General features: G+C 65.1%; 4 protein-coding genes across 10 annotated transcripts in view; 3 read left to right on the top strand and 1 right to left on the bottom strand.

Moving 5' to 3' along the window:
• Positions 1 to 902: 902 nt before the first annotated feature.
• On the top strand, positions 903 to 8,970 carry PPM1J (protein phosphatase, Mg2+/Mn2+ dependent 1J; the record flags this gene model as incomplete). Its single annotated transcript, XM_084497881.1, has 10 exons — positions 903 to 1,195; positions 2,514 to 2,640; positions 2,872 to 3,195; positions 3,626 to 3,738; positions 4,813 to 4,897; positions 6,254 to 6,372; positions 6,554 to 6,617; positions 6,743 to 6,850; positions 7,002 to 7,153; positions 7,426 to 8,970. 10 exons carry the CDS (start codon positions 903 to 905, stop codon positions 7,571 to 7,573), a joined length of 1,533 nt encoding a protein of 510 aa, XP_084354007.1. The 3' UTR covers positions 7,574 to 8,970.
• A 951-nt stretch (positions 8,971 to 9,921) lies between these two features.
• RHOC (ras homolog family member C) lies at positions 9,922 to 17,627 on the top strand. Of its 2 annotated transcripts, none has more exons than XM_084497878.1 (5): positions 9,922 to 10,080; positions 15,772 to 15,929; positions 16,202 to 16,322; positions 16,600 to 16,730; positions 16,953 to 17,627. In XM_084497878.1, the coding sequence occupies exons 2-5, from the start codon at positions 15,774 to 15,776 to the stop codon at positions 17,124 to 17,126; spliced, it is 582 nt and encodes a 193-aa protein (XP_084354004.1). In that variant the 5' UTR covers positions 9,922 to 10,080; positions 15,772 to 15,773; the 3' UTR covers positions 17,127 to 17,627. The 2 variants fall into 2 exon arrangements, with proteins under 2 accessions (XP_084354004.1, XP_084354005.1); XM_084497879.1 differs by lacking the exon at positions 9,922 to 10,080 and adding an exon at positions 15,356 to 15,466.
• Positions 17,628 to 17,720: 93 nt separating this feature from the next.
• Positions 17,721 to 24,391, bottom strand: MOV10 (Mov10 RNA helicase). Its single transcript, XM_084497866.1, has 21 exons — positions 23,823 to 24,391; positions 23,031 to 23,127; positions 22,754 to 22,884; positions 22,424 to 22,662; positions 22,103 to 22,343; positions 21,775 to 21,897; positions 21,507 to 21,660; positions 21,247 to 21,401; positions 20,930 to 21,106; positions 20,686 to 20,833; positions 20,438 to 20,599; positions 20,242 to 20,345; positions 19,962 to 20,059; positions 19,753 to 19,872; positions 19,574 to 19,676; positions 19,270 to 19,393; positions 19,003 to 19,194; positions 18,850 to 18,924; positions 18,618 to 18,743; positions 18,385 to 18,473; positions 17,721 to 18,312 (listed from the first exon to the last, which is right to left on the bottom strand). The coding sequence occupies exons 1-21, from the start codon at positions 24,380 to 24,382 to the stop codon at positions 18,198 to 18,200; spliced, it is 3,333 nt and encodes a 1,110-aa protein (XP_084353992.1). The 5' UTR covers positions 24,383 to 24,391; the 3' UTR covers positions 17,721 to 18,197.
• A 77-nt stretch (positions 24,392 to 24,468) lies between these two features.
• The window catches only part of ST7L (suppression of tumorigenicity 7 like), a 34,330-nt gene continuing 32,858 nt past the window's right edge, over positions 24,469 to 25,940 (top strand). For 2 of the 6 annotated variants that reach the window (XM_084497870.1, XM_084497868.1), the window contains exon 1: positions 24,487 to 24,607. The gene's annotated coding sequence lies outside the window, so the exon portion shown is untranslated. Of the gene's footprint in view, positions 24,608 to 25,111; positions 25,186 to 25,940 lie in introns of all 6 variants that reach the window. The other 4 variants (XM_084497873.1, XM_084497871.1, XM_084497869.1 and 1 more) reach the window with 4 other exon arrangements.

Below are 25,940 nucleotides of genomic sequence, written 5' to 3'. Positions count from 1 at the left end.
TGCTTTACAGCAGGGAAACATGGTGGTGTTTCTTTTTCAGCGGGTTTTTTGTTGTTGTCATAGGAACCCAGAGGCAGGCAGGTGCTGAGGTCAGGCTGTGCAAGAGACACCGCCAGAACTGCCAGCTCCTCCAGCGGGAGTGCGTTACCCCGGGTCAGTCAGAGCTGCATCCCAGCCGGGGCCGGCCTCTTGCAGCCTGAGTGGAAGGAAGAGGTTCTGCTCCCAGCCCTGAGTCACGGCAGCTCCTCTGCAGGCTGGCTCGTTATTAATAGCCTGGCGCGATTGCGAGTGGGTTGGGTTTCACCGGGGAGCGCAGGGAGAGTGACAAAGCACCTGCCACGGGAAGCAGATGCCGTGGCGGAGTAGTAGGTGGCTTTGCTGCAGCCCGGGGAGCGCCAGGCTGGACGCCCCTCCGCTCACCGGCACAGCGCGGGGGGGGCAGCGGGCACGCGTGGGCAGGGGGGGCCGGCGGGCAGCACACGCGTGTCCCTCTCCCTGCTGCTCCTGCACCTCCCGCGGCCTCTCCCAGCGCTGCCGGCCGCTGCCCCGCACCGTGCCGGCTGCTGCGGGGCTGGCAGCGGGAGGAACACCGGGAGGAGCACCGGGAGGAGCGGCGAGCTGCCCGCCGGGGGTCCCCAGCTGCGCCCCGGGGGGACTGCGGCACTGACCTCGCCTCCCCCCGGTCCCGACTCCGCGTTGGGCAGGAGCCGGGGGGCCGGCAGCGGGGCTAACCCGGAGCTAACCCAGCCTGCGGGCACCCCGGGGGGCGCTGCAGCATCTCCCGGAGCGCGGCTCCCGCCGGGGGAGGGCGGTGGCGGTGGCGGCGGCCCCGGTACCGGGGCGGGACTCGGGGCGGGGCGGCGGGGCCGGGCTCGGCTCGGCTCGGCACGGCTCGGCCCGGCATGCTGCTGCGGGTGCGCTCGGCGGTGGGGCACCTGGTGGCCGGGTTGGGCCCCGGGGCGGGCGCGCAGCCCCCGGCCGAGCCCCGGCGCGGCGGCGGCGGTGGCGGAGCGGGGACCGGCGGCGGTGGTGGCGGTGGTGGTGGCAGCGGGGGGGCAGCGGCGTTGTTTTGCCGGCCGGCCTTCCTGCAGCTGACGCCCGAGGAGCTGCGCCGGGCCGACGACCACACGGGCAGGGCCGTGCAGAGCCCCCGCGACGGCCGCCGCCGCCTGCCCTGGAGCACGGGCTACGCCGAGTGAGAGGGGCTGGAGGTTGGGGGGGGGCGCGGGGCTGGACCCCACCGCCCGTTACCGGTTGTGCGGGATGCCCCTGGGGGTGTTAGGGATGGGTCGGGGCCGGGGGAGGGATGGGATGGGTAAGGGGAAGCCGGGGGGGGCTGCTCGTCGCGTTCCCAGCTCCGCTGTTTTTGGCACCGATGTGCCCGGTGCTGCTGTCACGGACCGGGAACCGACACCGGGGGGGAAGGAACTGCTCGAGCAGGTCCCGGGAGGGGGGAGGAGGGAATTGAAGCTGGTTTGGGAGCAGGACCTGACTCCCACTTCCCCTCTGAGGGCCCGCTTCTCTTCTCCTTTTACTGGAGGGGGAGTTTCGCCCCCGAGCTGAAGGCAGGTGGCAAGGCCGCCGGTACTGCTCGGTGACACCGCTCTGCTCCCGCATCCTGCACGCAGCCGGGTCCACCCGGGGCCTTGGGACCCCCCCGAGGTGCCAGCTGGCCGGGGAGCTGCTGGAGGAGGAGTGCCCCGTGCTCGATCTCTGCAGAGCAGGAACCTTGCAGGCTCTGGGGGGGAACGAAGGCAACCCGCCCTCTGCTCAGCAGCAGGACTTCTCTTTGTGTCCCGAGACTTCTTTCTGCAAACCGCTTGAAAAGTCCGTGCCCAAATAGCTCTTGCGCACATTTACTGCCTCGTCCCCCCCACCCCCCGTGAGCAGGTTTGGCAATCTGGAGCTGAAATCTGCTTTGCCAGCAGAAGCTGCAAGAAGTCGATGCGAGTCGTTCTGCAAAAGTTCTGCCGGTTTCATTTTCATCTCCTCCCCTCTGAGCCACCTGCGCCCTCTGAGCGGTGCTGCTCTGGCAGTGAGGCCAAAATCCCCTCGCAGTGTCTGAGCCCAGGCTGGCTGTGCGTGTGCTGAGGCTGCTGCAGGGTTTCAGGCATTTTCTCTGCTTGGGGCAGCGGTGGGGACCTGCGGCAAGGCCACCTTTTTTTGGCCACCTCCCTCTGCGGGTGCCCGGCCAGCCGCTGTCCCTGGCCCCAGCGCTGCGCGGGGACCGAGCGCTGCCACTGCTCCAGGTCAGCCCCCGTGGCCAGCCTGGGACCTCTGCTCACCTCGCTGCTGCTGTGTGGGATGGGATGGGAGCTCCTGTGAGGAGCAGGGATGGGGACAGGAATGGGGACAAGGGGGTGAGGTGCTGCTGGGGGAGCCTCTGCCATGGCCTGGCTCACCCCTGTTCTCAGCCAGTGAATTAGGGTCAGGTTTTCTGGAGTACCCGTGGGCAAAACCTGATATTTTGGGTGCGAAAGAGCGAGCCTTAACACCTCCTTCCCTCCTTGCAGGGTGATAAATGCGGGGAAGAGCCAACACAACGAGGACCAGGCGTGCTGCGAGGTGGTGTTTGTGGAGAGGAGGCCGAGCCCCAGGGGCCGCCAGCCCTCCGGGGATGGCAGCGGGGAGCTGGATGGGGTGAGAGCCGCATGGGGTGAGAGCCGCAGCAGCTGCTGTGCCCTGGGGCTGGTTGGCACTGGGAGACACTGGCCAATGTGCCCCTGGGGGCTGTCCCCGAGGAGCCAGCTACCGCAGACAGTGCTGGGTGTCAGCGCAGGGCTGGGACACTCAAGGCAGAGCCCCCACTCCCCGCTCCCCATCATCTGCTTCCTCACAGCACTCGCTGACCCTTCCTCTCTCTCCCCACAGGGCAGGAAGGGTTTTTATTTCCACTACTGGGCTTTGTTTGATGGCCACGCGGGCAGCGGCGCTGCCGTCATGGCATCCAAAAGGCTCCACCTGCACATCTGCGAGCAGCTCCGGGACCTGGTGGACATCCTGCAGGACCCCTCCCCGCCTCCCATCTGCCTCCAGCACGACGCCAGGGCTGGCGCAGCTGAGCTGAGCCGGGCACCCCTCACAGAGGACAACGGAGAGGTCCCCAGCGATGCCCTGCCACGCTTTCACCTGGAGAAAGCGGTGTCTCATGAGAGCCTGGTGATCGGTGCCATCGAGAACGCCTTCAAGCACATGGTGAGTGATCCCCAGCCTGCGGGGACACCCGTTGGGTGCTGGCTGGGGGCGTTTGCTTTGCTTTCTGTCCCCTCCAGCAGGAGGCAGGTCTGCAGTGAGGGCTCCCAGCAGGGCGGCTCCTGCCCTGGTGTGCTGCTGTCCCCTGTTTCAGGGGTTCAAGGCACAGAGGCTTTGGGCTCGGGGCCTGCGTGGGTGCAAGATTTGGTCACACTTCATTCCAGCAGTCCCCTCCCGTCTTGTTCTCTCCTGCCCTCTCCACAGCCCCGGGGAAGCCATGCCCCTGCTGCCCACAGGACCCCAGGCTGCGTGGGGCGAGGTGCCCGGCCACAGCCTGACGGAGCAGCAGGATGCAATTTTGGGCTGCCTGGACCTCTGCTTGCTGGCGGGGGCTGCTGCTCGTGCTGCTCAGACCCGCTCTCTGTCTCCCCAGGACGACCAGATCGAGCAGGAGCGGGCGTCCCAGAGCATCTCCGGGGGCTGCTGTGCCCTGGCCGCCGTCTACCTCATGGGCAAGTTCTACGTGGCCAACGCTGGTGACAGCAGGTACAGCCCCCGGCCTTCCCCCCGTACCGGTGCTTGTCCCCATTTCAGGGCGCTGAGGAGCTGGGGCTGTCTGGGGGAGGGCAGGAGCAGCCTGATCATGAGCCCTGAGGACAGCGTGCCGTGCCGTGCCGTGCCGTGCCGTGCTCTCCACGTTTGCCTGGTGTGCTGAGGGGCTGCAGGACGTCCAGCAGGACGTGCAAATTTATGTGCAGACAAGGCCCAAGGGAGCTTGGAGGCCCAGGATTTTGCCTGACAAATGCATTTCCTTGGGTGCATTCCTGTAGTCGCTCCTGGGTGCGTTCATACCCCGCAAGAATCAGCAGGAAGGCAACGCCGTCTGACACGGAGGGCGAAGCTGGTTTGAACGCTTCTTGCCCTGGGATGGCGGAGGAGATCTCGGTGCCTTGCTGCTGGGGGTGTGCAGAGTGGTGTGGGCAGGAGCCGCGAGCGGAGGCTGGAGGTGATGAGCAGGGATTGTGCTCGGCCTCTGCCAGTCGGCCGTGGGGCTGTGCAGCTGGGTGAGGGTCTTTGCTCCCTCCTCGGGCACCAAACCCCTCCAGAGCCAGGCTCACCCGGGCTCTGTGTCCCCGAAGAGGATTTGCAGCACTTAACAGGACAGCGAGTGGGGCAGATGGGTCACGGGTATCAGATCCTCAGTGCCCCCAGACCCCCAGAAACATCTCATAAGCAGCCATTGTGTAACATCAAACACTTTGTTAACCTGCAGCACTGGAGTGGGTGCGGGCTGGGCGCTTGCACCCCCGTCCTGCCACTGGTGGCTTCTGCCTGTCCTGTGTGCAGCTCCCCGCTAACAGAGGCTCTGTAACCCTCGTGCTGCTCCCTCTCTAACCATACCCCTTCCTCTGGTTTGCTCTCCATCCCCTCTGCCCCCTGCTTCCCTTCCATTTTCCTGTCCTCCCTCCGGCTGTGCCAGCCAGGAGCCGCAGTCCCTGCAGCTGGGGCTGGGCAGAGGGCCCGCAGCGGGGGGAGGACGCTGTGCCCCTGGGGCACCCAGCCAGCCCGCCCCGTCCCCTCTCCTCCTCTCTAATCTCATCCTTCCATGTCTCATTGCAGGGCCATTATCATCCGTAACGGGGAAATCATTCCAATGTCCAGGGAGTTTACTCCAGAGACAGAGAGGCAGAGGCTGCAGTTTTTAGTAAGAAAGACCTTTCTTCTCGTCTCGTTCCTGCCGAGCCACCTCCCGGCCCCTCCGCAGCCCCCCGTGCTCCCTGCCGGGGCTGTTCCTGGGGGGCTGTGGGCACCCATCCGTCCTGGCTGGAGGGTGCTGCTCGGGAGCTGCCCCTGCTCGCTGTGCTGTGGCTGCCGTGGGACTGGGAATAATGGGCTCTTGGCACGGCACCGGCACCGTGTTGGTAGGAGTGCCTGGAGCTGGTTCAGCCCATCGCATCCAGCTCCTGCCCCGGGACCACACGGTGTCCCCTCCTGTGGTGGCACCACGTCCTGTGTGCCCACCAGGCTGCTTTGCAGGGGATCACGGCTCCGTGTCCTGCACCCGTGGTGTCCCCTCGTGCGTTCGGGGGCCCACAGCGCTGTGCTCAGCCCTACTTTCGTGCCTGGATGCCCCCTGGGGGGCAGCTGAAGTGTGCCGGCGGATTTCTAGCTTTCTTCCTGAAAGCTCCCTCTCCTGCTCGTCCTGGACAAACCTTCCCGTGCCGCACAATGAGACTTTTTAAGGTTATAAAGACCTCTCTGACGGCAGCACGGGGGAGGAGGAGGCGTTTCTGCTGGAGGAGGTCTTGCTGGATGGGATTTCCTGGCTTGCAGCGTATTTGGAAAAACACTAAGGCGTTTTTTTCTCAAATCTATTTTTGAATGACCACGGGGAAGAAATTGCTGTGAGCAGGATCCTCTCCAGCCAGCAGCGATGCGCGGGGCCGCGCGGTGGCCAGGCCATGGAGGGGCTCTCTGTGCCTCTGCACCAACACCGCCCTTCTCCCCGAGGGCTCTTCCCCTTCCTTTCAGCTCCTTTCTTCCTCCACCTGCATTTTCCAGCATCATCCTGATCCCTGGTGCCTGCAGGCTGTGCTCGGGGAAGCTCTAGGGCTGCCTGGCTCAGGGCGTGCTGGGGTCTGTGGGGTGGGGATCTGTGGGATGCAGCTGAGGCCGACACCCGCAGGGTGCTGGGGAGGTGGCCCCAGGGCTGGGTCCCTGGGGGGGAACAGCACGGTGACAGCTCTGGACGTGTTCTCCACAGCCAGGACGTGTTCTCGGGGAAGAGGTGTCCTTACTCAGAGTTGGTGTGGCCACCTCGAGCTGCTCCTCTCCTTGGGTGCAGCTCAGGAGGGTGGCTCGGAGGCTGTGGCACCGCTCCCTGCTGGCATTGGGGTGGGAGCAGCCAACGTTACCCCCACCCCATTTCCCGGCAGGCTGCTGTGCCGGCTGTCCCGTGTGGTTTGGGGTGCCTGGTAGGCGATGGCAGCCCAGGGGGTGGGCGATGCTGGCAGGACCTCGCTCCTGGCACCACGGCTGAGCCCCCTGCTTCGTCCCGCAGGCGTTCCTGAGGCCCGAGCTGCTGGGGAAGGAGTTCACGCACCTCGAGTTCCCCCGCAGGATCCAGCCCAAGGAGCTGGGGAAGAAGATGCTGTACAGAGACCAAAACATGAACGGCTGGTAACCCTGCTGCCCCCCCGGAGGCTGCCAGCTCCAGCCCCCTTCCTCGTGTGGGCCCTGGGGTGTGCCAGGCACCCGGTGTCCTGTCTGGGGACGCCTGGCCACGTCCCGAGCACACAGGGGAGGTGCTGGAAGCTCTTGCCCGCCTGCTGACACGCTGCCTCTGGCTTGCTTTAACCAGGGCTTACAAAAAGATCGAGGAGGACGACCTGAAGTTTCCACTTATCTATGGGGAAGGCAAAAAGGTGGAGTGCGGGGCATGAGCTGTGCGGGGTGGGGTCCCCCTGCCCGGGAGGGGGGCGGTTTGGTGGCCTCCCTCCAAAGAAAAAAGAAAAGCTTCAAGCTTTCTTTTGGTTTCGCCTTCCTCCAGGCTCGGGTGATGGCCACAATTGGGGTCACGCGCGGCCTGGGAGACCACGACCTGAAGGTGTTCAGCTCCAACATCCACATCAAGCCCTTCCTGTCCTGCTTCCCGGAGGTGAGCCTGGCTCTGGCTGCTCCTCGCCCGAGGGCTCCTGTGAGGGCTGGAGCTGGTCGGGGTGCCCGGACTGGAGCGTGTGGTGGTGCTGGGGGGCTGTCCGCGAGCCTTTTCTGCCCTCACCCTCGTGTCCTGCCCCGCTGGTTCCCAGGTGAGGGTTTACGACCTCACGCAGTACGAGCACTGCCCTGACGACGTCCTGGTCTTGGGCACCGACGGGCTCTGGGATGTCACCAACGACGAGGAGGTGGCCAGCGTGGTGATGGAGGTGCTGACGAGCTACGAGCCCAATGACCCGTGCAGGTGAGCTGCGAGTGGGGAGGGGATGAGCGTGGCCTGCAGGTGACATCCCCCTTGGTCTCGCTCCCTGGAGCAGCGTCGTGGCCATGTACCCGCTGGCCTTGGGGCTGTTGCTCCACAGGACACAACACGTCTGGGTGGTTCTGAGGGAGCTTTTCCTGCACCTCTGGCTCCTCCAGCTTCTCCTCACTGCTGGGGCTGGCAGCGTGGTGCCTCGGAGCCTGCTGGCCGTGGGTCTGGGTGCTGCTGACCCGCGCCGTGCTCTGCCCGCCCAGGTACACGATGGTGGCGCAGGAGCTGGTGGTGCGCTCCAGGGGGGTCCTGAAGGAGCGGGGCTGGCGGCTGCCCAACGACAGGCTGGGCTCCGGCGATGACATCTCCGTCTTCGTGATCCCCCTGGGGGGCCCGGGGAACTACACGTGATGCCCCATGACCCGGGGCACAGGGGCTCACGCTGCCCGCACGGACGCGAGCAGGACCCGGCGCTGCCTCGGGGCACCTCTCCCTTCAGCGCTTGTTTCCTGAGCTGCCCACAAGGAGAAACTTGAAGCCTGCAGCCACCCCCCAGCCCCTGCCCAGAGCCCCCCTCACCTGCTGCATCCCAGCACCCTGCAGAGATGGAAGGGCCGTGGACAGAGCGGGGATGGGGCTCGGGGGATGTTTTTTGTGCTGCCACTTTCTTGATTGCTGTGAAGAGCCCAAATGCTCCCCAGCTTCTCAGCACGTGCTTGGTGCCTCGCCCTGGCCCAGAGGTGCTGGTTACAGGTGTGGGGCTGGGAGGCTGAGCACTCCTGCCTGGTGAGCCCTGTGCCTGCTGCTGCACTCACCTCCTGCCCCCTGCCCTGTGAAGTCTGCACCACGGACACTGAAGCTGCTGCCGCTGGGCTGGGTGCTGCGTCTGGATGGCTGTGGCCTGGAGGGGAGCCCTGCTGGTAGCTGGAACCATACCCAGCCCCGAGCAGCCCACCTGGGGGTGCTGGGGTAAGGGGTGAACCCCACGACTGATGCCCCAGCCTTGTGCTTGCCCCCTTGGGTTCCTCTGGGCACTTGGTCTCGGAGGACGTGGCAGCGCTCGGTCCCTGCGGCGCACGGCAAGCACCTGGCAGGACGGGAGCTGTTGCACTTGCACGTGTCTGCCAGCCCCTGGCTGTGCCACGGGCTCTGCCCACCACATCTCTTCATGCCTTGGATCACCGCTGTGTTTCTAGAGCCAATTATTTATTGCTAACCGTAGAGCTGAGCTGGGAAGCGTCTGAGTTATTTCCCGGTACGGGGTGGTGGTTGGTAGGAATGTAGGTCTGTGTTCCTGAGCGGTTCTAATTTGGCCACTGCTGAGCAGCAGTTGCAGAGCAGCCCCGTTCAGCCAAGCTTAACAGCTTAAACACGCTGCATGGATCTGCTTAGCTGAGGGCTGGGAACCCACAATAAAAGCAGCTTGGTTGTCACTGGGGAAAAAAAAAAAAAAAAAAAAAAAAAAAAAAAGGCAGCTCGGTCCTTTTCCTTCGTCTCAGACCGGTGCTGAGCAGAGCTGCAGCAGCAGTTTTCTCTCCGTGGTATTTTGTTTTGCACCCTGCACACCTCTGACCTGCACCTCCGCGGAGTGTCACATCCCAGCACAACGCCAGGGCTGCTGGCATGGGGTGAGGGGGGCCAGCGGGGCCCTGGTCCCCGCTTTGGAAGGCGCCGTGGCCCCAGCAGTTGGTGTGCTGCTGGCACTGGGTGCGGCCAGCTCTCGTCAGGTGTCACCTCCGGTGAGTGTTTGTCCCTTGTAATCAGCGAGATGTAAATAAACTGGGTGCACTCAGTGGCACTGAAAGCCATCCAGTGAGATTTTAACCTGTTGATGTTTTTGTGCTGAAGGGAGCAGGGGGAGATGCTGGGACTGGAGCAGCTGCCCTGGCCTAGCGCTGTTTAAATAAAGGTGCCACTCGCAATCCCACCGCAAAGACTCGCTTGCAGAACTCCTGCAAAGAAGCCTTACCTAAAAGCCAATTAGCGCTGATTAATTTGTGTAGGCAGGCTTGGTAATCATGCGAGCTGCCGTCTCTCTGCCCTTGCACCAGCCCGAGCCCCCTGAGACCCTCACACATGGGGACAGAGGGGTCGGTGACCCGAGGGGCCCTGGCTGGTGAGCACCCCGGTGGTCTCCCTGCCCACGGGACCCCTCCTGTGGCTGTGGAGCTGGGACATCCTGGGTGGGCTGCTTGCTGGAAGCACCCTTGTGCTCACACCCCCGCCGTCCTGGTGCTCCTGGGTCGATGCTCGCCCACGCAGCCCAGTTCCCCCAGTTCATGCAGCCCAGTTCCCCCAGTCGCTCTCGGCTGCCGCTGGCGGGGAGCCTCCCGCAGCTGCTGGGCGAGGCGGGCACGGGCTGCATTGAGCGCTGCCCCTGCGGTTCCCTTTCTCCCTCCGAAAACATTTCCTTTGGCGCCAGCTCCTGGCCTGGGGCTCGACAAATTACGGAGGAGTCGTCCCCGAGAGCCCAAAATAGAAACCGAGCGGGAGCCGGGACCCGGGCCAGGACCGGGGCTGCCGCTCCCTGCCCGCGCCTCGGGGATCGGGGGGATCTGGGGAGGGTCCGGGGGGGTCCGGGACGGGAGGACGGGGGCTGGGGGCCGGTACCGGGGCTGCCCCTCTGCTCCTGTCGGTAACGACACCCGGGGGTACCTCGGAGGGGGGGGCACGGGGCTGGGCTGGGGGCAGCTCGAGGGGAGCAGGGCTCAGCCCGTCGGGGACGGGGGCAGCGCGGGGCTGGGGCCCGGCTCAGCTCAGCCCGGCCCGGTTCAGCCCAGCCCGGCCCGGCCCGGCCCGGCTCGGTTCGGCCCCGTGCGCTCCGCCCCCCGCGGGCGGCCCCAGACCGGGGCGGCCCCGCCCGAGCCTCGCTGCGGAGCCGGGGCCGGAGCCGGGACCGGGAGCGGCGGCGGAGCGAGGTGCGCGCAGCGCTCGGGGCGCGGGGACCGGGGGAGCCCCGCGGGGAGCGGGGGGGGGGGGCAAGCCCCGGGCCGGGGGCTTGGCGGGGGTCGGGGCTCATCGGCACGGGGGGGGGGCAGAGCTGGGGTGGGGGTCCTGGGCACGGGGAGGAGCCGGGCTCGGGGGGGTTCCCAGCTCGGGGGGGTCCCCGGGAGCTGCCCTGGGCAGCGGCGCGGCCCGAGGGGGCGCACGGCCCCGGCCCCTCCAGAAGAAGGGAAGAAGTTGGCTCTGCTCGCCGCGCAGCTCGGTGTTAAACATTTATCCGGGGGGGGGGGGGTTGCAGGCAGCTGGGTTATGTCTTAGGAGCAGGGGCGCATTCCTAAAGCATGAGCGCGCCGCTGCCCCAGCGCACGGCGGCCCCCGGAGCCTCCCCGGAGCCCCCCGAGCCTTGGCCGGCCCTGGGCGGCTCTGCGCCCCCTGCCCCTGCCTCCAGGCGCCGTCGGGGGGTCCCGGCTGTTTCAGCGCACCTTGGGCTCTCCCCTGCTAGCTGCGGGCACTGGGCTGACTGCACGCCTTCAGCTGCTCCTGCCAGCCTCGGAGTCTGCAAGGAAACGCTCTTCCGAGTGGAGAAGGAGCCAAGTTGCTCTCTGCCAACAGCCTACCCGGGGCGTGTAACCCGCCTTGCCTGGCTGCCTGCAGTTTGCACTGGAGAGGCCCACGGACACGGAGGGTTAGGAAGGTGTTAGCAAACGTTGGCTGGCCCTGGGGCAGTGGCTGTGAGGCACTGCGCCACTCCGGGCATCTGCTCGGGATGGGGCACCAAAGCTTTCAGCAGGGTCCCGGTGCTGCTGTGCGCTGGGGAAGGCTGGCCCTCGGTGGGGGATGCGAGATGGCCGCAGTAGGATGTGCTGTGGGGAAGGAGGTGAGGATGGGAGGCAGACAGACACCAGACGGAGCCCAAGGTGGGAAGGAGGAGGGCTCGCTGCCACCTCAGCTCGCCGGGGGGTGTTCCTTGCTGCCTGCTCCTGCTGTGCCACGTATTGTGCTCGTATTGCTTTCAGTGTGTCCGACTAAAATAAAATACAATCGGTAACTTTACTAGTTCAGCAGCAACATGTAAAAAGTTAGCTCGCCTTCTTTAGCCCAATGATGCAAAAAAGTCCAAAGTCCGTGGCTGTTGTCCTGAAGGCAGAACCGTGAGCTTCGTCTCAGAGCTTCTGTGCACGTGTGGTGTATTCACTGCTCCAGGAGTGGTCATCCTGCTCTCGCTTCCCTGGGTGCCATCGTGAGACAGAAGGCGTTTAAGTTAATTACAGTAAGGCTCCTTGCTCCTGTTAGTGCTTGTAGGATGTGTTGATTTCTGGGTATCCGCACACAAGCTGCCAGCCCTGCAAAAGAAGCGGTGTGGGATTTGCTGGGCAGTAAGCCCAGGGGGTCCCGGCTGGCACCGGAGGGGCTCTGCTGCTCTAAGGGCTGGTGGGGGTGAGGGGGGAGCCGTGTGCTCTGCGGCGTTTCTCCCTGGCAGCAGCGAGCAGCAGGCACAAGGCTTCCCACAAACACAAGCACTCGGGGTTTCGGGACCGAGATACGCCCAGGAGCTCAGAGCGGGGCCTCACTGCCATGGTGTTTCACTTTGGCACTGCCTTCCAGCTTCCCTTCCAGCTGGTGGATTGGTTTTCTGCTGCTGTTTAAGAATCCCCCAGATACCCGAGCCAGGAATTTGTCCGGCGCTGTGGGACTCGCTGCGGGTGATTCAGGCACCAGCTACGTCCCCCTGCTGTTGTCCCCAAACTCCTTCAGTCCCCTTGGAATGATTTTAGCTTTGGGGCTCACAGGAGCTGTGAAACACTCTTGTGAGGCTCCCCACTTTGCTGTCGCAGAGCTGCACACAGCAGCTCGGTGGGGTGGGAGCCTCCCCCCGATGGGGTTTTTGGGGTTGCTGCCACCAGCCCTCGCCCCGTTGGGCTCCGGCAGCACCAGCACCGCCCCGTGCCTGCCCAAAAGCGGCTCCTGTTTGCCTCCCTCCTGGGGGCCTGTCCTGATGTGCCCTCGCCTGGCGCGTTTGGGGCTGTGGCAGCAGCCCTTTGCACACACAAAGCCATGTTTAGAAGTGGAGACAGCCTGTCCTCGGCTGCTCTGGGTAGAAAACCTTGTTTGTGTTCCCTGCTGGTGTTTCGTGCTCTCTGGGTGCCGCGAGCTCCCTTGGATCTCGGCTGCGTTACGGGTTGCGCCGCCTGGGCCGAGGGCCTGTGCTTTGGGGGATTTGAAACCCAGCTGAATTCCTCGTGAATATTTTAGCCTTGAACCTGGTTTGTGTTGCAATTAGCTCGGCTCCTTCCCAAGCAGAAATTAAATCAAAACAGTCTGAGTACCCAGGATGCCTGAGTACCCAGGGCACTGTTGTTTGTTAAACCGCCGCCAGTTCAGCAGGAGCTGAAGACACAGCAAGGCCGAGTGGACGGAAACCTATCTCGGGCCCTTCAAAGGCTCCGTTTCCTCCCGTAATGCCGGGGGGGCCCCGGGGCCGCAGCCCTACCCGGGGCCACAGGAGCCGGGCCCTTGGCTTCCCCCTCTGGCTGCGAGCTCTGTGGTTTTGGGGACATAGTGGACTCGGTGCCTGAAGTGGCGGGGTCCAAATGATGGTGCTGAGCGTTTCGTGAGCCCCTGGTCCTAGAGGCTCCAGGACTGCTGAGCCCCCCCCCCAAGGTGAGGGGGGCTGCAGCGCGGGGCCGACCCTGCTGTGGGGAGCACCGGGTGTCCCTGCGAAGGTCTGGTGCCTTCTTCAAAGCCTTAACGCCTCCCTCTGCCATTTCCTGAGATCCCGTAACAGAAACTAGATGAAAGATGCATCCTGCTGCAGAGGAATTCCCCGTTTCCTGCTCAGCAGGAACTTCGCTTTTTTGAGGCACGAGGCTGGGGGAGGCTGATCACGTAACAGCTGTGCCCGAGCCCTCGCTGTTTTTGTGACGATGACTTTAGAATAGCTGCTTGGAAGATGGAGCCGAGCAATTTTGTTTCGTTTTGCAATTTCTTGGCTTGCCGGAGGTGCTGCCCGTTCGAGGCCGGGCTGGGTGGCCCCCGGCAGTCAGCTGCAGCCCTGGCACCCTGCAAAAGCTGGGTCGGTGCTGCTCAGCACCGGGTGCAGGCAGGCAGGTGCTGCTGCGTTTCATGCACCCCGTGGAGGTGCACGAGGTGTCTGCATTGAGGCACCCGCAGCGCTGCTCCTGCTGCACCCTTGGGTGCTGCGTGTGCCAGGCTCGCTGCGGCTGTGGGCAGGCAGCAGCCCTCGCAGGGACCCCGGGTGTTACTGGTAGAAGAGTTCAAAATCTTCCCAGCCTCCCCCCGCCCTCCCTTTGGAGGCCGGCCTCGCATTAGCAATGGGCTATTTCTGGGCCGCTCGGCTGAGTAATGGAATGAGTTGTGCGGAGATTTTGGGCGGGTCGGGGCCTCTGCCCCGTGAGTCACCCGCGGGCAGGGCTCGAGGCGCTGCTGGGGCCCCCCCTGCTCAGGGTGGGTGCCGGCCCCGGCCCCAGCCCTGTCCCCATCAGCTCCTGCTGGGGGCTGTGGGAATGGGCTGGGCTGGGAGCCGGCAGCCCCCAGCACGCCGCGTGGCTGCACGCAGATCAGATCTCAGGTCCGATATCCCGCGGGCTCGGCATGGGCAGACCTTGTCTCCCTGTCTGGACGCGGGCTGCCTGTCTCCAGTGCTGTTCTTTGTTCCCTGTGCTGTTCTCTGTTCCCTGGCCTTGTGCTGAGTAGATACCAGTGCTTCCCACAGCACCTTTCCTCCTCCATCCCTCTGAGGTGTGGAATCGCAAAGCACCAAATCCCATTTTGCCGTGGGCAAGGGCATTTCCTGGGAGATCTTTTTGCCCACGAGCTTTCCTTTTCCTGTGCTGCGGAGATGGTGGCAGGGGAGCGGATGGGCCTTTGCCCAGACGAAAAGGATGGTTTGCAACAGGGGTGACGCATTTCTCGTATCCCAAGGGACACAAGCCCCCCTCCCTGAGGGCAGGAGACCGCTCCAGCCCTGGCTCCATACTCAGACGTGGTGCCTCCTCATGGTGCCCTCCCCGGCTGTTTGCCCATGCCGGGGGGACAGGGGGGACCCTGGCCCTGCTGGGGAGCCAGAGTCCGTATCTGGATGAGACCTTTGCCTCCCGCTCGGTCTGCGGGAGCTGTGGTGGTGCTGAGCCCCGGGGGGGTGTTGTGGGAGGCTGCAGAGTGGGGCACAGCCCTGGGAGGTTTCCATGGGGCAGAGGCAGCTTGGCGGTGACCTGCTAAGCGTGCAGATAAGAGGAGCTCTCCTCAGCCTGCTTTGAAATGCAAGTCAGCCGCAGTGTCTAATTTCTTAATCCCTCGCTTGCAGCTAATTACAATGCAGCCTCGCTCGTGTTTTTCTCTTTTCCTTCCTTTATGCCGGGGCAGGGTGTGTGTGTAATCGCCCTGGGAGTCGCCAGCTTCTCTCACAGGAGCTGTTTGTGTGCTGGGCTCCGGCTGAGCGCAGCGCGGGGCATTGCCAGGATCCCGAGCAGGCTGTGGGGGAGTGGTGGCAGCTCCGAGCCGTGGGTGCCGCGGGGTCACGGCTGCTGAATCCCCCCAGCACCTCCAGCAAACACCTCCTTTCCAGGGCTGCCACACCTTTCTGGTGAGCTGCAGCCTCCCCGGCCCTCAGAGCAGTGCGTGCCCTCCCAGGGATTAAACCGTGAGCTGTCATCGTGCGCCTTGCCCTGGATTTCTGCAGGGATGGAGGAGTAATGGTGTCACAAGGGGGCCTAAGAAATAGGTCAGGCTCCAGACCGAGGTTTCTGGGGCCTGGAGGTGTCAGAGGGCTGCTGGGTCCCAGCCCTGCTGCTCCATCAGGCTTCAGGGCAGGCGTTTCCTGGCATCCTGCTGGGCTGTTCCCAGCTTCAGTTGTGGTCGCAGTCCCTAACTCAGGGATGCGAGGCGTGCTCTTACGGGGGAGCAGCCGTTTCGCTGGGGGCAGAGGGCAGCCAGCTTGGCTGGGGGGCTCGGCTCCGCTTGCTGAGCCGTGGCTGGCAGCGTCCCCTGCCCCGGTGCCAGCTCCTGGCCGGGTGGCAAAGGCTCCTTTGTGACAGGGCTGGGAAGGGGCCAGCCCAGCGCCCGGTGCCAGGCGCAGGTTGGGCTCGCTCAGGGCCCCAAAAGCTCAGTTTGGCGCGCTCCTGCCACTGAGCTGATTATTTCGGAGCCAGTGAGCATGCCTGGGTGACACCCTGAAGAATTTCTAATCTGAAAATAAAGCCAGAGGGTGTGTGCGACTGAGGTCAGCACACAGCCTGTGTGCCCGGGCTGGGGGCATAGCGAGAAAACTCAGCTGGGGGAGCTGGTGGCCGGGGCTGGGCAGCCGCCCTCTGCAGTGCTACGGGGTGAAAGGGGCTCGTCCCGGTAAGGTGTTTTTTCAGGGGGTCCCCAAATGCAGCCTCTGCACCGCTCACAGTGGCTGGGCCACTGCACGCAGTGCTGGGTATAAATGTGGGGCTGCTTCCAGCTGCACTGCTCCCTGCAGTGCCTGCGGGCTGCTCTCCTGCTGCCCTGGAAGCTGCTCACACCGAGGTATGCAGTCGTGCCTGGTCCTGTGCTCCCTGGGGCAGCTGCACGAGAGACCCCGGGGTGTTGGGGCCAGGAGGCAGCGGGTGCACGGGCTGCCTGTGGCCGTGGCCCTGCTCACCCGTCCCCTCCCGGTCCCGCAGCGATGGCAGCCATCAGGAAGAAGCTGGTGATCGTGGGAGACGGTGCCTGCGGGAAGACGTGCCTGCTGATCGTGTTCAGCAAGGACCAGTTCCCCGAGGTCTATGTGCCGACGGTGTTCGAGAACTACATCGCTGACATCGAGGTCGACGGGAAGCAGGTGAGGGGCACCGGAGCTGGCCCCGTCCCCCTTTTCCCGTGGTTCTGTGGGGTGGGTGGTGAAGGAGCGAGGTTCGGGTGGCTCCGATGCTCCCTGCACCAGCAGTGCTTGGGAGGGAGCCCTGCGGCTCCTGGGTTTCTGGGTCACCCCGAACCTGCCCCAGTTTGAGGAGGACCCTGGTTACAGCCGAGGGAGATAAAAGTGCTGCTCCGGGCCCCACAGCCTGCCTGCAGGGTCTGCGAGCTGCTGAGCCGTGTCCCTCTGCCCCACAGGTGGAGCTGGCGCTGTGGGACACGGCCGGACAGGAGGACTACGACAGACTGCGGCCCCTCTCGTACCCAGACACAGACGTGATTCTCATGTGCTTTTCTATCGACAGCCCGGATAGCCTCGGTAGGGCCCAGGGAAAGGGGGGGAACGTGGGGTCCTGCAGAGCTGGGTGCTGCTGGCTGAGCTCCTGCCGCCAACCTGAGCTCCGGGATGACCCCGTGCCATTGTGTTTGGGGGTGTGAGGTCTCCCCACTGCCCCCCTGGCTTTATGTATGCTCTGAGAAGATGCTGGGAACAAAACGGGGTTGAGGAGCATGGGGAGGGCACAGCTTGGGCTGGGACCGCGCTGCTGCACACCCCAACGCCCCTTGGCTCAGGGGGTGTGTGCTGCCTCCCGCAGAGAACATCCCGGAGAAGTGGACCCCGGAGGTGAAGCACTTCTGCCCCAACGTGCCCATCATCCTGGTGGGGAACAAGAAGGACCTGAGGAACGATGAGCACACGCGGCGGGAGCTGGCGAAGATGAAGCAGGTGGGGAACGCGCTGTGGCTGGGCGCGTGGCCGTCGGGGGGTCCTGGCTTTGGGGTGTGCAAGGGGCCGGGGTATGGGGGCCCCTCTCCCTGTGCCACCTCCCCGGGGTTCCCTCCTGCAGCGCCCAGTCCAGGCGCTGGGGGATGCCCCACCGGCCGTCGCCGTGCTTCTCGCTGCTGTCATCAGGCGATGTTCCCAAACCTCCTTTCTGATGCCGTGCAGGAGCCCGTGAAGCCAGAGGAGGGAAGAGACATGGCCAACCGCATCAACGCCTTCGGCTACCTCGAGTGCTCGGCCAAGACGAAGGAGGGCGTGCGGGAAGTCTTCGAGATGGCCACCCGCGCGGGGCTGCAGGTCAGGAAGAACAAGAAGCGCAGGGGCTGCCCGCTGCTGTGAGCGGCCGGCCGGCGAGGCGGGCACAGCCCCGAGCAGCGTCCGGACACCGCAGCCAGAGCTCATCCCACCCGAGAGCTGCCCCAGGTAGGCGGGCAGCCCCGTGCCCTGCCGGGGGGGCAATGCCTTCAGCTCGGCAGCTCCGTGGCACCCCGTTGTACAGCCATCCCCCGCGGCTTCGCCTGTGCCCTGTACTGGGCAGGGCTCGCGGCCTGGGAGCTGCTGGCCGCCCCCCCACGGCTTGTGGCCACGGCCTGCTCGGGCCCTCTGCCCCTGCCTGGGATGGTCCCACTGGGGTTTTATAGGGACTTCAGCCCTGTCCGGGCAGAGCCATGCCACGAGGAGCCGGAGCCAGGCCCAGTTGCTGCCAGAAGTGCCCCCCCCGGGCCCAGTGCTGGGGCAGGGCCTCGTCCAGCCGCCTCCGAGGCTGAATCGCTACGGACTTAGCACCAGTAAATTGAACTGTGTAATTGGGAGAATAAATGCAAAGTGGTATTTCAGTAATGGCAGCGCTGCTTCCGTGGCCTCCTGTGGGCCGTCCTTGCTGGGCTTGGTCCGTGCCCCTCGTGCCCCCCAGGACTGACACCAACGCTCTCAGTGTTTTCTCTGTTTATTGGGGGAAAGAAGGTTGTGTGCCCGCACACCGCCCAGCTTGGGGGCCAGGCGAGAGCAGTCAAAGGCAATTGGCTTTCTTTGGCTGTATCAAAAATTGATTAAAACCAAATAAAATTGGTCCGTGGTCCCACTCTGCAAAGGGGTGGAGGGGGTCTCAGCCCTGTGGTCTGGGTCAGGCTCACGGCTGGCAGCCGCAGTCACCTCTCCCCTGCCACAGGGACCCCGGGCAGGGCCCCGCACGCACAGCCTGGGCTCTGCAGGGATGCGTGGGGAGCCTGGGGGGGACCCAAGGATGAGGTGGGGGGAGCAGGAGGCTGCCGCAGCCAGGGGCCAGGTCGGGGTCGCAGGAGCTCCGCGGGGCTGCTCCCGCTGAGGGGTTTTCCTTTGGGGAAGCCCCACGGGTCAGCAGCATGCGGAGCTCCTGAAGGACGGCCCGTGAAGCCCGGGGGTACCTGGCTGCTAAGTGCTGAGGTGCAGGGAGTTGAGGTGGGCCGCGAGGCTGTCCTCCTCGGGGCTCTCCTCCTCGAAGGGGTAACCCGTGTAGCCGCCCTTCTCCTTGCAGTACCTGAGGAACCTGGCGGGCACAGCAAGGGCTGAGCACGGCCCTGAGCACCAGCAGCAGGGGGCAGCCGGGGGGAAGGCTCACCTCTGCCAGTGGGGGTCCGTGCTGAGGACGACCGGGTTGCCCACCACTATTAGCAGAGCCTTGGCCCTGGTGAGGGCCACGTTGAGTCTCTGGAGAAGGGAACAAGAGCGAGGGCTTCACCCTGCAGCAGCACCTCCCGGTACCGGGCTCCGGGGCTGCATCCTGCACCCACAGCAGCTCTGCCTGGCTGCAGGCAGCGGGGAGCCGAGGGGGCTGCTCGGGGGGCGCAGTACCTTGGGGTTCTTGAGGAAGCCCAGGTTGAAGGTCTGGTCGAGCTGGAAGTACTCGCTGCAGCTGCGCACGGTGGAGATGAGGATGACACGGCGCTCCTGGCCCTGGAACTCCTCCACGGAGCCCACCTGGGGTAGGTGGGGGTGAGCGGCTGCTGGGGCACCACTGCCTCCCCCAGCCGCACATGGGAACCCCCCCCAGGCTGAGCTGCACCGGGGCTGGGCCCCTCTCTACCTTCAGCTTCCTGATGTCCGGCAGCGCCTTCAGGACGGGGTCGTGGGTGGTGATGGCTTTCTGGATTTTCTCCACCTGCAGAGGCACACGGCATGCTGCAGCAGCATTTTTTTGGGGGGGCTGCACCACCTCCCGCTGCCGCCTGCCCCTCACCTGCTTCCTGTAGGGAGAGATGATGCCGATCTCCTTGGGCGAGATGGTGGGGCAGCCCCGCTTGCCCTGGCTCTGCAGCAGCTTCTTGAGGTATTGGACCAGGATCTCGATCTCAGCCGTGTTGAAGAAAGAGGGGCTCTTGGCTTCTCTCTGGTCTTCCCCGCAGACCCCGTGGAAGATGATGGGGAAGCCCTGGGGGCGCAGAGACTTGAGGTCAGCGGGACTGCAGCTTGGGGCCTCCCAGCCCCTGCCCTGGCACCCCCTCACTTTTTTGGGAAGCTCCTCCCAGGCACAGTAGAAGTTGCGAATATCAAACTCGTCGCCCTCGCAGGCCTTCAGCTCGCTGTCGTAGAAGAGCTCGTTGGGGATCCTGAGGATGGCCTCGTGGGACCTGGGAGAGGTGGGACAAGCGTGCAGGGGGTGGCCCCGATGCTCTCCCCGGGCACTGTGTGGGGTTTGCCCCATCTCCCACACAGGCTGGGGCACCACAGGGCTCAGGGACACCCTTAGGAAGGGGAGCTGGAGTGCGGGGCAGCTCCCCATCCCGGCCCCACTCTCGTCCCATCCCCACCTGTAGTTCCAGAGCAGTTTGGTGACGAACCGCGAGTTGTAGCCATCGCTCGTCTTCTCATACAGCTTGTTGTGCAGCATCAGCCTCTCCAGCAGCGAGGTGCCTGCGCACACCAGACCCGTGGCTCCCCGCCGTGCCGCTCGGGCGCTGGCGTCGCTCCCACCCCTGCCCTCGCTCACCCAAGCCGTGCTCCTTGGCCAGCGGCGACCTCAGGACGGGGCCCAGCTGCTGGGGGTCTCCTGCCAGCACCAGCTGCCCCCCGTCGGGGTTGCTCTCCGGGTCCATGGCAGTCAGGAGGCCTGGGCAGAGGGAGCTCAGTGCTGGCTGCGGGGTGGGGAAGGGAAAGGGGGACCCCGGGGGCCGTGATGCTGACCCAGGAGCCACTCACCAGCGATAGCGACCACGCTCTCCGGCTCTACCGCGTGGCCGCACTCATCGATGAATACGTGGGAGAAATAGCCTGGGGGAAAGTTGGCCGATGCCAGCCTGGGGAAAGGCAGCGTGAGGCTATGTGAGTGGTTCTGCCTGCCTGGCCAGCCTTCCTCCCCTCACCATCACCCTCCCCGGGGCTGCCCCGCTCTCCTGCATCCCCCCCCTGTTGCACCCCAGCAGGGAAGCCCCTCACTGCCCAGACACAAGGCGACCCCCATGGACGTGGGGACTCTGACCTTCCCGCTGTCACCAGCGTGGTGATGATGATCCGGTAGCGCCCCAGGAACTCCTTGCTGGGGTACACGTAGCAGTCCTGCTCGTCGTCCCTGTTAGAGCAGGGCTGGAACAGGGGGGTTAGGTGGGAGCCCCCTCCCCTGGGGCCACCAGCCCGGTCACGCCAGGGGGGTGCTGGGCAGAGGGGCACGGACCTACCCTGATTTCTGTAGGCACCTCCCGGTAGCTCCTGGAGCTGGCCATGATCCTGTAGACGTAGCGGGGGGCGATGTCCGTGATGAGGCGCTGGCACAGCAGGTCGGCGGCGCTGTTGGAAGGGGCGCAGGCCAAGATCCGGGCGTCCTTCAAGCACGCCCACACCTAGATGGGGAGGAGGGGGTGAAGGCGCTGAGCCCCACGGGGCCGGCAGCGATGCCATGAGCTGGTCCTGGGCCCCGGCTGCTCACCTGCTTGATGGCCTCCACCAGGGTGACTGTCTTGCCAGTCCCAGGAGGCCCAAAGATGAGGTATGGGGCCGGCCTGGACATCCCCGTCACGATGTGCGTCACGGCTCTGCGCTGCTCCTCGTTTGTCTGCAGCTTGCTGTCGAACCAGCTGTGGGAGCCGAGGCTGAGCGTGCTGGGTCCCCGTCCCCCCGTCCCGTCCCATCCTGTCCCCACGGGGCAGCTGGCCCCAGGCACCGGGACTCACCGGGGCTGGTAGGAGCCCGAGATGAGAGACTTGTTGCAGGAGGCAGAGGGGAAGAGGAGGCTGGCCAAGCCCTGCTGCATGGACAAGGCTGCAGCCCGGTGCTGGACCTGCAGCGGCAGGCGGCTGAAGGTGAAGGTCACGTCGAACTTCAGCTGATTCACAAACTTGTTCTTTAACCTGGGAAGGAGCGGCGTGAGCCGGGTGCGGGGGACGCTGCCCCATGGCCTCCCCTGCCCTTCCCCCCCCACGCCCGGCCTTTGGCACCGAGTGGGGCTGCCGGGGCCCCGCCAGCCCAGCTGGGAATGGACACCACTCACTTGGGGGAGAAGCCCAGCCTGACCTTCTCCAGCTCCACGTCGTGCACGTAGCCCTTGTACTGGACGAGCGGGGAGCTGTCCCGCTCGCTGCTCAGGCTGACGAAGAGGTGGTCGCCCCTCAGCACGGACGGGCGGTTCTCAGCCACGCCAGGCACCTGCACCAAGTGGCCAACATGATGCCAGCGTGCTGCCAGGGCCACCCCGAGCCCCTGGCCACCCCTGAGCCTCTGGGGGCTGCCGCAGCAGCTCTCCCTACTCACATCGAGGACCAGCAGGTCCCTGTCCTGCACCATGGTCACCTCCTGCATATCGTAGCGGCGGATGTCCACCTCCATCTGGATCTCCTCCAGGTGCAGCAGCAGCTGGAACTTCTGCTGGTAGTTCCCAGCATGTAGCGGTGCCTCCAGCAGCGACCTAGGGGCCAGCGCAGGGGGTGTCACCGTGCCCCAGTGGCCCCGTAGGACGCAGGGGTAGCAGAGGGGACATGTGCAGTCCGGGGAGGCGTTGCCCCTGCCCGTCGGCACTCACAGCATCTTAACCCAGCTGGAGGCAGGGTCGGTCTTGGGTCCGAGCTTGATTGTCTCCTTGAGGCTCTTCGGGTACGGGTAAGTGCTCAGTGGGATTTCTTTCTCCAGCTCGTTTTTCAGGGAGCTGGGTAGAGGAGAGAGCGGTGCTATGGGGACAGCCAGGCTGGGTTCCCCCCAGCTCTGTGACCACCCATGGCCCTGGCAAGTCACCAGCGCTGTCCCCAGCCACCGCCCAGGGACGAAAACACCATCACAGACAGCCTGGGTGCTGGAAAGCCGGGTCCCTATGAGCTGAAAGATCCCTGGAAGAGCCAGAGCCCACCCCGTACCTGCTGGGGGGCACACCCTCCTCGGTGATGACCGTGACGGGGCGCTGGAGGTTGGCCTGGTAAGGCTCGAAGGACGACGTGGGCCCCAGCTCCTTGGCCAGCTGGCTCTGAGCGATGGCAGCAACGGAGCGCCCGATGCTGAAGAACTCGCCCGATTCCTTGGCGAAGTCGAACACCACCACGGCACGGAAGAACCCGTTGTACTTGGTCAGGCACCGCACCTGGATGAGGTGCGTGTCGCCTGCGAGGAGGAGAGAGCTGGGGGCCTGCGTCCTGCGTCCCCTCCTGGGGCCGTGCACCGAGCAGGGGCTGGGGCCGTACCTGGCTGCAGCAGCAGGGGCTGGCCCTGCGTCACCCCGTGCTGGTCCAGGAAGGAGAATTCCCGCAGGCGGCGGAGAGAGTGGCAGTTACGCAGCCTCACGGCCTCCGTGCCCTGGTTCTTCACCTGGACGGTGACCGTCCGGGGCTGGCCGAGTGTCACATCGAAGCGGATTTGCCCGTTGGCCCGGTCATGTTCTGAGACGATCTCTACCCCGTGCTTCCCACGGATGAACTCGGCCCTACGGGAAGAGCGGGGTCAGGCTTCCCTGGCTGGGGCAGGGGTATCCAGGTCCCCGTGGGCAGCCACGGGCAGGGTGCCGGGGGTCCTACCACTTCTTGGCACGGCTCGGTGACACTTGCGGACCGGTGCTGGGCTGCTGGCCTGAGGCAGCGGGTGCAGATGTCTCTACATTCGTTCTGGGTCTGCGGTACTGGTCTGCCACCACCACTCGCTTCTTCCCCTGCGAGGAGCAGCGAGCATCAGCGTGGGGCCGGGCACAGGCCCCCAGTGCGTGCCCGGGTCCTGCCGGGGTCTGGGGGCTCCTGCCGAGCCCATCCCTAGGGCTGTGGGAGCTGCAGCGCGGCCCCAGCCCAGGCCCTCCCTCACCTTCTTGAAGTGCACGGACTCCCCGTGCACCTGAGCCTGGTGGGTCACCCTCAGGGCGTACAGGATGCAAGAGAAACTGGGCATCTTTGTGTCAGTCCTGCACACAGAAGAGAGAGAAGGTTTCCAGTGGAGACGAGAAGGGCTGGGCACTGGGGAGCGGGGAGGTGCGGGGAGGAAGGGGGTGAAGCCAGGCCCTTCACCCCAGACGTTCTCTCTGCTTTGGGGGACGGAGGGAGAGGGAAAAGGACCGGGGCTTTTCCACCGGCCCCCCAGATGTAGCAAACCCTCCGTCCCCGCAGGCTGCTCCGGCAGCACCGCGCTGTGCCACGACACCACACGGCTTCCTGGCCCCTGTCGCTGCAGGGACGGCCCCGGCCCCAGATCCTCGGCAGCGGGGGCTGCCCAGGGGGCACCTGCATGGACGGGGGGGGCTCCCCGGCTGCTGCGTCCCCCGCAGCTCCTCCCGCAGCGCAGTGAACGCTGGTGAACGGCGGGGACATTGCCCCGGGGGTCAGCGGGCGAGGAGGGGGCGTGCGGTGCCCCGGCCGTGCTCGGGGGGCTACCGGGGGTCCCCGCAGCCGGGATCGTCCCGGCACGGCCGAGGGGAGGCGGAGGGGAGCGGGGGCACGGGGCCGGTGAACGGAGAGGTCCCCGCGGCGCCCGGGGGGAGCGGCCGCCGGGCAGAGCCGGGCCCCGGCGCTTTGGGGTTTGGGGCTCCGGGATCCCCCTCTCCGGGGGCTCGGCAGCGCTGGGGGCTCCGTCCAGCCCCGAGGGGGGGGTCCCGGCGCTCACCTGGCGCGGAACTCGCCGCTGTAGATGGTGCGCAGCGCGTCCCGGCGGCTCTCCTGCTCCCGTCCCGTGTCCCGCAGGAATTGCACGAACTGCTCCCCGCAGCGCCTCGCCTCCGCCACGCTGAACCGCGGCATGGCCGAGCCGGGACGTGCCGAGCCGAGCCGGGATGTGCTGAGCCGGGACGTGCCGAGCCGGGACGTGCCGGGCAGGGGCTGGCTCCGCTGGGAGAAACGAAAGCGAAAGGGGCCGAACCCCACGGACCCGCCCGCTTGGGACCGGGGCAGGGCCGTGGGGGAGCTGCCCCCGCCCAGGGCCTCCCCGCCGCCCCCCCGGGCCCGGCCTCGACCCCGATCCCGACCCCTGGTCCCGCATCCCTCTCCCGACCCCCCGATGGGGGGGGGGGATCCCGGGGCTCGGCCCCCGCCGCAGACGCCGGGAGCGGGGGGCAGCGGCAATGCCGGGGCCGGGCCAGCCCTGCGGGCGCCCCGTCGGGCAGGGGGGGGCAGCCGGGGTCGCTGCCAGGGCTCCGAGGGCAGGAGCAGCCCCCAGGTGCGCGGCATCGCTCGAGCCAACGACGGGGGGAGAGCTCCCAGGGCTCCCGCAGCTGCTCTGTATAAATAGGGCAGCGGCAGCACCGGCTGGGTCTGTGTTGGGCTCTGTCTCTGCTTTCTCGTGCTGGAGCTCTCCAGATCTGCCTAGCTAAGGGTGGGGATCCTCGGCTTGCTTTAGTAAAACGGCTCGGGCCCTGGGACTGCTCGTGCTCTCTGCGGCCAAAGGACGCCGGGGTAAGTCCTGCTGCCTTCGCCTCCCCGGGTCTGGGCGAGTGGTTTTGTGACTCAAGCACTGCTGCTGATACGGCGCGCTGCGGGGGCTGCGGGAGGGTGCTGGGGTAGGGCTCCCACACTGTGGGAGGGCGCTGAGGCTTCCGAAAGATGGATGTCACTTTTGGAGAAGTTGCTCATAAGCCTTTTTGTCGCGTTTTGCTGGCGGAATCCTGGAACTTTAAGCTTTGAGCTCATGAATAGCTAGGAAAGCTCTTTCCATGGTGGGCTGTGCTTGGCTGCACCGGCTCGGTCGAGCTGCAGTGACTGCTCGCTGTGCTGGGCCTGGGGTCAGGCTCTGACTGGTAAATAGAGCCTGGACGAGTCAGCCTCTAGCTGGCCTTCGTCTCACCTGAAACCTCAGGGCCCGAGCAGAGAACAGCAAACAGCTTTAGAGTGTGTCACCGCTGGCAATTGCTCAGCGGCTCGGTCGCAGTGAGTTGCAGCGCTGAATTTTGTTCCTCCAAGGAGCTGGGAAGTAGCTGAGACTGGGGCAGCTGAGGCTGCTGCGGAGAAGGCTGCTGAGGGAGAAGGGTGAGGAGGTAGGTGGGGGAATGAGTTGGCCCTGGAAGTTGGCTAGCTGAAGTTTGAGAAGGGCAGGGAGATAAAAATTGTCTTCAGACTGGAATGAGTGGGGGTGAGCTCCTCGCAATTTAACAAACTAGGATCAGTAAAAGACTAGCCTTGAAACAGGCTGTGCTGGTAGATAAAAACTCTGCTCTGTGCACAGCCTTATCTCAGCCCCCACTCCCCCCCCAAACCCTCAGCCTCGCATTGCTGGAATTCCTGCAGCGTTTGCCTGGTTGGGGCCACAGCCCACAGCACCTTCGGCACTCATCCACACCTTTCATCTCCAAGCTGCAGGGAGGAAACGGTTGCTACAGATGCTGGTGATAGAAGTGCTGTCCTTGAGTTGCTCTTAGCACAGCTGTGTGCAAACCGAGCTGAGGACAAGAACTCCCACTAGCACTCCGGCAGCCTTGCTTTGTCTAATGCAACTGACGTGGGGTGTATGGACTAGATGATCTTTGAAGATCCCTTCCCGCTGTACTGTTCCTGTGTTATACGCGTGTGTGTCCTGCAATGAGTTTCAAAAGTGGAGTGTAAGAGGCTACGAGGTGTTGCAACGAGACCCAGGTGATTAGCAAAAAACACTCAGGTTTTACCCAGGTGAAGTGCTTCATTAGAGCAGTATGATTATTTTTCTTTCAACCTAAAAGTTCTTAGAGCCCCAGTTCCCAGGCCTGTGTACCAGGATGTGAGCGCTGTCTGAAGGTTTGCAAACGCTCCCATCCCT

This window comes from Aythya ferina (assembly GCF_964211825.1).
Source record: "Aythya ferina genome assembly, chromosome: 25".
Lineage (NCBI taxonomy): Eukaryota > Metazoa > Chordata > Aves > Anseriformes > Anatidae > Aythya > Aythya ferina.
Note: the sequence above shows the minus strand (reverse complement) of the source record. Positions and strands in the feature narration are given on the sequence as shown.